A 9450-nucleotide genomic window follows, 5' to 3' on the forward strand; every position below is an offset into this window, starting at 1 on the left:
TCAATAAGAACTGTTCGGGTAAAAATCAATCGTTGCCATTACACCAACTATACAGTCATATATTTATGTATGATGCAACTATGTAATTTAGTTAGATGGACGGCAATGATCACTTTTGACATATCTACTGATAATTTTTATTTTTATTCCGGTGTCTGATTAATGTAGAATATTATGTACCTTCTACCTATTTGTGTGTCTAAAAATATGAAGCTTGCATTATTTTTCTTCCGAGTTTAATGGTTCAACTTTAACATTCAGTGGTGACAAAACAATTACTGAGTGACTGATGCTACGTTTTGGATATAAATAATGTTGCCATCAGTTTCAATGATTATGTAATAAATCGACATACGTCATTAATTTTCAAGAGGCCTAATAGTTTTATAGAGGTATGTAAAAGGGGTTTATTCACAAGTGTTTTTCTACCGTGTAATTTACGGCTTATGATGAGCAATAAAAATAACACAAAGCTTTTCCCTTTTATATTCTAAATCTATGAACCAAAAGATTTGAAATAATATTAGTTGTAATTTGTAATAAAAATAGAACTCAGACGGTACTATTCAAAGGGCCTAATCCTCAGACAAATATTCTAATTACATTAGTATCTTTTATGATTGTCACTTTTTAAGGGTTGTAGGTATATCTATGATGGTCTGGAGCCTCTGCAGTTAAGGTATTTAGCATACCGCATTCCTTTCAACCCGTTATGGGTTTACTTTTCACAAGATGCAAATATTTATATTAATGAGTCGATATGATTGTATTGGTCAGGTAGTTTCCTATGTCGATATACAGCGTATTTACAAAAAAATCTTATATATAAAAATGCAGTAATATTCGAATTTTGTTCGTTTTATTTACATCTTTAGAAGTATACACAGATAGATATTATTGCATAAATAAATTCAAACCATATCTGAATTTATAATGTATTTAATTCCTCTAATAAACATTTACATTTATCCCTCAATACTTTAACAGCTTCTATAAATATCACATTGGGTGACATGGCTCCTACTGACTCCACATTAACTGAAAAAAAAAAACTGTGCATTAGTATTATTGCATGCAGTTTAAATTATAAGAAATAACCAATTTATACTTACATATGAAATGATCTCTGATTCTACTCATAACTACTGCATCCTTAATATTGTCATATCTGTAAACATTTCTACTGCAGGTATCATACCGGGCGTCTTTTACAAAAGCTCGCCCCTTGGAATCAATTTCTATAACTCCTGGTGAAAAACAACTTTGTAGTAATGTTGCGTCAGTGCCTGATACTTCACGGGTTAGTGTAATTTCTGGCAATAAACGATATGATGCGGTTGCTGGAAAATATTTAATTAAATAAGTACATATATTTACATTATTATACAATTACATTATTAAAGTTATAAAGGCAGATGGTGCCATAGAGGTGTGTGATATAGTTAAGTTTTTTGTCTCTGCTGCATCATACTACATAAAGTAAAAGTAAATACTATTATAAAGGTAAGTATTATTACAAGTAAACAAATACATGCATTTTTTATGCAACTGGATTATATCAGCAGATGGTAAACAGATGGAAAGTATGGTCAATAAACATTAACAGAGCTTATTATATATATTATTTTTTGCATGTCTCTGGTACTATTCTTAAATATTTTATATATCTATACTTTATAATTTTAACAATTATAAAAGTATTGTTACTAAGGCATATATACTCACCTACAGGGGAAAACTTGGCATGATCACTGCCAATACCCTTCATAGCAACTAAATGTAGGTCTAACTCATGTCCTGGCCTCATTTTAGATATTAAAATATCCCCATGCACAGGACCTATATCAACTTCCTTGTGTACAGAAGATTGATTGCCAACTGGGTGCCATTTTATTTGAGAGGAATAAACTGAAAATTGGTAAAATGTGTAAAGAAAATTGAATTATGATCTATATTATGATAATATAAGGAATAATATATAAATAATCTACCATTGTGGTTTTCATACAAGTCTTCTGGTCTATAAGAATCTTTTAGCTGTGTCTTGTTGTTTGTACACTTGATTTTGAGTGAAAATTCCAAAGTGTCAAATTCTGTGCCATCTGTTGTATCTGTAATTATTAAACAAACAATAAGACATTGTACACTATTTTTTATTTACAAAAAAAGTCATATGCCAATATAGGAATATTTTCAATCAAAATAATTACTAAGTATATACCAAAAATTATAAAAATATCTCATATATATTCAATTTATTATGGGAAAATATTAATTATGATTATATGATCAGTTTTGAGACCAACATTCTCATTAAATATAAAGCTTGTAAGTATAGTCAGAAGTAGCAACATGTCTATCTATGGCCACTCACAGCATGCTATAGTATGCAGAGCAGATGCATTTAAAGAAAAAAATGAGACTACAATGTAGCTAACATTAATCATTCAAAGTATCACATATTTCTTATATCAGTCTTATTTTAAGAGTAAAATAAACTTTTGACAACCTCAGTTGTCTAGCAGTATAGCACACCAATTTAGATCCAATGGTTGCGGGTTCAATTCCTCACACGGCACAAACATTTGTATTCATGAGTACAATTATTTATATTGGTCTGGGAGTTTTAGGTTTTTACATTTTTTTTGTGAATACATACATATTATACATAGATAATATGTATGTATTTACAAAGAAAAAAATCTATGTATTTGTATGAATTATGTACTACCCAAAAGTGCTTAATTTAAGCACTTTTGAATAGTCATAACATTTTTTTTTATCTACCGCTCGTTCGGAAAGCTGTCTCATCACAAGAAGAACGAGCAAGAAACTTGTGTGTTGCTCTTTTAAATAATCCTTGAAAGTTTATATTTACAAGTCGAAACGTGTGAATACAAACTACCAACCAGCACTAATTTTTATTTTGAAGTTTATTTTCTATACTAGCGTGTGGTGTCGCTGTAAGAATAGCACCACCCCCTCTCTTCCCGTGGGTGTCGTAAAAGGCGACTAAGGGATTCATCGACCAGTGGACGGGCAGCAGCGTCCTACTGAGTACCTACCATCATACTGCGATCGCCGACCCGCATGCCAAGCGTGGCGATTATGGCAATATCCCCCCAAATGAATTTACACCCAAGGCCCCGGCCCCCAGTCCCCGGCGGCCCCGCTAGTCTTGATCATGGTAGCGGTCATGGAAACGGCGGGGCAGGGGGTGCGAAGAATCTCCGGGTAAGACCAGGCTACCACAAACGACGACCACTGGCCCTGGCAACATACAACGTTCAAACACTGCGGACCGACGAAAAGTTAATTGAACTGGAGGAAGAGTTGAGCAGATTATCATGTCGTGGGATTATCTGAAGTCCGAAGAAAAGGGGAGGACTCGATAGTCCTGAAATCGGGCAATCTGCTTTACTTCCGGGAGGGCGATCAACTGTCCCAAGGCGGTGTCGGGTTCCTCGTCCACAAGTCCCTTGTGAATAATGTTATCAAGGTCGAGAGCGTGTCGACTAGGGTAGCGTACCTGATACTCAGAATTACCAAACGGTATTCATTGAAGGTCATCCAAGTGTACGCTCCAACTTCGACGCACTCCGACGATGAGGTTGAGGCTATGTATGAGGATATCTCCAGAGCCATACATAGTACAAAGACTCATTATAACGTTATCATGGGGGACTTTAACGCAAAATTGGGCAAACGAAGCGGTGATGAGCTGAGAGTGGGGCAATTGATTTATATCGGAACTTCCGAGGTCAAATGCTGGTCATGGAGAAGGAGAACCTCTTTATGATGAACTCCTTCTTCAGGAAGCCGGAACAGGAAATGGACGTGGATTAGTCCCGATGGTGCCACAAAAAACGAGATTTTCATCTTGTCAACGAGAAGACAGATTTTCAATGATGTTTCTGTGATATATATGATCACCGGATTGTACATTGAATCTGAATCTGAAATCGAACGATGACTAATGAAATCTATGCTCCGCCCTACACCTATACAGATCCAAAACCCCGAAAGCTTTCAGCTAGAATTGCAAAACCGTTTCGAAAGCCTTGGTGACTGCGTTGACGTGGACGATTACAACAACAGGTTCGTGGAAACTGTCCGTGCGGCTGGGTCTAAGCACTTCAAAACCCGCCGCGCAGAAAGAACCAGAAAAATATCTATCTCTACCCTCAAATTGATGGATGAAAGGCGAAGTATGGTCCTGCAGTCTCCGACTGACGCTTCTCAGTATCGGCAACTTAGCAGGTAAGATCTCTAAGTCCTTGACTCGTGACTTATATTAACACAAATTGTGTTCTATTGAGAGAAACAAGGGCTCAAAAGTCTTTAACAGGGATCTGGCTGCCGGACAGACATTTAAGACGGATCAAATTATTTATAACCGAACTTTTTAATTGATAAGTTCTATGGACAGTTATACACGACAACACGGGCACCTGTTAACAACATGGCGAAAGACCCTAGAGCCAAATTAACCCGACACTATACCGAAGATATCCCGGACGTCAGCCTGTACGAGATTGGTATGGCTCTTAAACAAATTAAAAACAACAAGGCGCCGGGCGCTGATGGAGTTACTGCTGAGCTTAGGGCTGGAGGTAGAAAATCCTAATTCAACTCCGTCATCCTCGAGGGCAAATGGCAAAGGGGTGTGGTGGTTCTGTTCTTCAAGAGACTCACAATAGTCGAGGGCAAAACGCCTGCAACCGTAAAACTGCTGAGTCATGTTTATAAGTTGTTTTCGAGAGTCATCACGAATCGTCTCGCGCGCAGGTTTGACGACATCCAGCCTCCCGAACAAGCCGGGTTCCGAAAAGGCTTCAGTACCATAGACCACATTCATACGCTGCGGCAGGTAATTCAGAAGACCGAAGAATACAACCTGCCACTTTGTTTGGCGTTTGTGGACTATGAAAAAGCCTTTGATTCGATCGAGACGTGGGCTGTGCTACAGTCTCTCCAGCGGTGCCAAATTGACTATCGATATATCGAAGCGTTGAAATGTTTGTATGAAAACGCCACTATGACCAGAATTCGAAGCCTATCCAACTGCAGCGAGGTGTCAGACAAGGCGATGTCATATCGCCAAAGCTGTTTACCGCTGCGTTGGAAGATGTCTTCAAGCTTCTGGACTGGAGCGGGCTGGGCATCAACATTAACGGCGAGTACATCAATCACCTTCGATTTGCCGACGATATCGTGGTCATGGCTGAGACCCTGGAAGACCTTAGCAAAATGCTCGAAGACCTCAGTCTCACAAGGAGTAGGTCTTAAAATGAACATGGACAAGACGAAAATTATGTCAAACGTCCATGTCGTACCTGCTCCCGTAAAAATCGGAGATTCTACACTCGAAATTGTCGATCACTACGTATACTTAGGGCTAACTAATAGGTAGATCCAATTTCGAGAAAGAGGTCAATCGTCGAATCCAACTCGGATGGGCAGCGTTCGGGAAGCTCCGATATATCTTTTCGTCCAAATTTCGGCAGTGTCTCAAGACGAAGGTTTACGACCAATGTGTGTTGCCAGTGATGACTTACGGAACAGAGACGTGGTCGCTAACTATGGGCCCCATCAACAAGCTCAGAGTCACTCAGAGGGCCATGGAGAGGGCTATGCTCGGAGTTTCTCTGCGTGATCGAATCAGAAATGAGGAGATCCGCAGAAGAACCAGAGTGACCGACATAGCCCGAAGAATTGCGACTTTGAAGTGGCAATGGGCAGGGCACATAGCTCGTAGCACAGATGGCCGTTGGGGCAGTAAAGTCCTCGAGTGGCGACCACGGACCGGAAGACGCAGCGTGGGAAGGCCTCCAGCAAGGTGGACCGACGATCTGGTCAAGATCGCGGGAAGGCATTGGATGCGAGCAGCGCAGGACCGATCGTCGTGGAGGTCTTTGGGGGAGGCCTATGTCCAGCAGTGGACGTCTTCCGGGCTGCGATGATGATGATGATGATACCACAAGCTTTAACTAGCTTAACTTGCTTGTCTAGATGGCACTATGTAAATTGGCCTGAGATTATTATATTATTAATTTTTCCTTCATTCTTCTTTCTTCCTATCATTTATCAAATTATTTATAACAGTATTAAATATGTCATATGGCAGCATTTCACTGTTAGAAATGCTATTTAGTACTTATTATTAACTTTAAGGGTACAGAATTCTCTTCACATAAAATGAACATTATATTCTAAAAATAATACTTTGTCTTTGCAAAGTACTCACAATAGTTGCAAATGTAAATACAAACCTTTTGAACGATATTCAAATAGTCTAGGGTCTGCTTTCAGTGGGATTAAACCTAATCTATGAGCTAACACTTCATCTTGAATAATAGAAGTATTATTTCTAACCATAACTTTTTCTATGGCCATGCTTGGTACTTCACTTAGCATTAACCTTCGGAAAGCATTAGCAAATGCAGGTTGTATACCAATCAAATCAAACTCCATTTCAAAGTTGTCCATTCGCACAATAACTATACGGAATTTTTTTGTAAATTTTTTAAAACTCCATAATTCATCTGCTAAGCCATAATCATCTGATGCATTCTGTAAAATAAATAAGGGTTTACATATTTTAGCTAATAACATTGGAACTTATTTAGAGTGGAGGATTATGGAGAATAAAAATTTTTGATGTCGAAATATATCGTAATATCCTGGCCTTACTTACCAAAATAGAATAAAGTTAGGTTAGGATCATTCTGTATTCCTTGGTGAAACAAAGAAAAAGTTTAAAGAGACAAAATATATAATAATTTCATTATTAATTACTTAATAAGTAATTGGAAAGGTATCTAAATGATGAAAGTTAACCCAGACATGAAATTTAAGCATGCCGACATGTATTTATTGTTTAAATACCTTAAGTCTGAATTCCTCCAAAAATACCCGAGGTTTTTCCTCTAAGTCAGCCATGAATATTTATCTATTTGAAACGCAAAGAACAACTAAGTTTTATATAAAATTTAAACAATTAAATTAAAAAGATTCAAATATTTTGAAGTCTTTTTTTTTTAATATTAGCCACACTTAAGATGACAACACTCAAATACTTAATTTTGCTAAATCTCCAACAAATGTTTCTTTTTTTGCTAAAAGTTGATATTATTATAAAATGTAAAAACTATATTATCAAATATCATTACAAATACATAAAAATTATACTGATAATATTATTTTACATGATAAAATTTTATTAAATTATCATATATTTTCGAGATATCAATTTTGGGGAGTCTAATAGAGAAGGTACCTCCCTACATTTTTCACATACGAATCTATGTGAACCTGTAATATGCATCAAAAGCCACAATGTAATATAAATAAAAAAAACCTTTAGTATTTTAGCATTTATTGATTAAAAATCTACTTTTATGGCAGATCTTTTGGTTATTTCTTTATTTATATGTTGGCAACGCTGTTTATATTACATTTGTTTTTTATTTAATACCTGCGTACTATTTATCGAATAATCGAATTAATTACTAATTGTAAAAATTTTCGTATCGTAGTGAATATTAACTTTAAATCTATCATAATACTTATTTTCGAAATCTACAGCAATGGGAAGTCTGGATCGAGGAGTTCTTACAGGATTTATATGTAGATTATGTTCAGAAATGCATCGAGTAGTCCTTCACATATATGGAGAAGAAGGCATACGGTTGTGTATCTCAGAGAAAATAAATAGATATCTTTCAATAAATGTAAGCAAATATATTTCGTAATGTTTAATAAAAAATCCTTAATGATTTGCTGAATAAAATAACTTTGTGATTATTTAACAATTCTATTTCGTCATTACAGGTATCTCGTTCTGATCCTTTACCTAAAACTATATGCAAGAATTGTTTGGAGAGATTGGAGAACCAGCATAGATTGGTAATGCGTGTTGAACAAGCTGCTCACTTACTTAAAGGGCAACGGCGGACACGAGTAGGACGCGAATGTTATGTTAGTCTTTGTGATAATAATTCAAATAGTCCTCCTCATCCCCCTATAGCTAAGTAAAGTGTAACAGCTGATATTTCCGAATAAATAGACATCTTAAATTAGGAACTCTAAATATTAAGTATCTAATATAATCGTCGTAAATAGGGTTTGGCTTTATTCAATCCTGTGCAAATATAATTTATGCCAATTACTGTCATCATCACATCAACATCATTATAACAATTTATTAGCATCCCAATGCTACACACTGATATCTCTTATGAGACCAATTTAGCACATTATTTCCTTTGTGGCCCCAACGGCTTGACATAGGATTTTATGTTTTACAGTTTCATGTGCTGGTATATTTGGACTTTATTCTCCTAGCTTCCTCATGCGAAATCCTAGGGTTAAGGAGGAGACGAGAACTTCATCACTGTTAGCTTTAGTAAACTATAAAAATATCATCTTATATACCTATTTAATTCAATATGTTTCTTATAAGTAGGTATCTATCTAGTGTTATAATAATTTAGTATAAAAATATTTAACTAATGAGGAAGAATACTGCATCAAATTCTAATGAAAATGTTTATTTAATTATCATGATTGTAATATAAGTATATATGGATATTTGATGCAGGCTTTAATTGAATAATTGTAAATTGAATTGCATAATTTTTAATTGTCATTGAGATTATATACTGCTATACTAGTTCTTTTACAATTCATCTTTGTTTGCTAATGTAATGTTTGCCCTTTTATGACCCAATCAATCAGCACTAGAGTTACAATTCACTCTGTTACTTATAGTTAGGGTTGACAGAAGCCTCATATTTATTGTGAAGCATGAATATAAATTCATAATTCCGTTACATAAAATAAAATATGGGATAAACAAAGCTCTCATTCATTGGAGACTATCCCAGCCAAATAACAATGCAGACAATCTGCTATGTTGTGTCCGTTTTAATATGTCTTCAACTAACATTAGAGTACTGTGATGTTAGACATTTTATAAACATGTAGATATTTTTATACAATTTCATTATAAAATTATAGAAAACCAGCAAAATTAATAAGTGTGGAAGTAGTAACTGGTGAAGGCACTGCATATTATATACATACAAAATATAAAACATCTACACCATGTTTGGTTTAATAAAACTGATTAATATACTAAATTTTCTGAAGTTAGTCAAAAGTAAATTAATATCATGAAACAGAAGTATTTTAATCTTCTGAAACAATCTAAACTCCGCATTTCTGTTGCTGGTACCCATTGCATGCCTACCAGCAACAGAAATGCGTGGCATGAAGCAAGCTAGTTCAGTTTTGTATTGATAAAAGATATTCTACATTTCTGAGTAAAATTTGCTATGTGTGTAAAGATACTGCACAAATTAGTAATATAAGAAATTTGGGCAAATGTAACAAAATAGGTTTCTTTCATATTTTTTCATGCTTATGGAGCGGGTTTGTATGTTTTCA

At 35.5% G+C, this 9450-nt stretch overlaps 1 protein-coding gene across 1 annotated transcript; it reads right to left on the reverse strand.

The window, feature by feature from the left end:
• Positions 1-902: 902 nt before the first annotated feature.
• LOC131847692 (DNA-directed RNA polymerases I and III subunit RPAC1) lies at positions 903-7060 on the reverse strand. Its single transcript, XM_059197322.1, has 6 exons — positions 6889-7060; positions 6273-6573; positions 1992-2111; positions 1726-1908; positions 1113-1340; positions 903-1038 (listed from the first exon to the last, which is right to left on the reverse strand). The coding sequence occupies exons 1-6, from the start codon at positions 6940-6942 to the stop codon at positions 929-931; spliced, it is 996 nt and encodes a 331-aa protein (XP_059053305.1). The 5' UTR covers positions 6943-7060; the 3' UTR covers positions 903-928.
• Between the last annotated feature and the right edge of the window lie 2390 nt (positions 7061-9450).

The sequence above is a fragment of the Achroia grisella genome, unplaced genomic scaffold, assembly GCF_030625045.1.
Source record: "Achroia grisella isolate CSIRO2021 unplaced genomic scaffold, CSIRO_AGI_Agris_v1 utg540, whole genome shotgun sequence".
NCBI lineage: Eukaryota > Metazoa > Arthropoda > Insecta > Lepidoptera > Pyralidae > Achroia > Achroia grisella.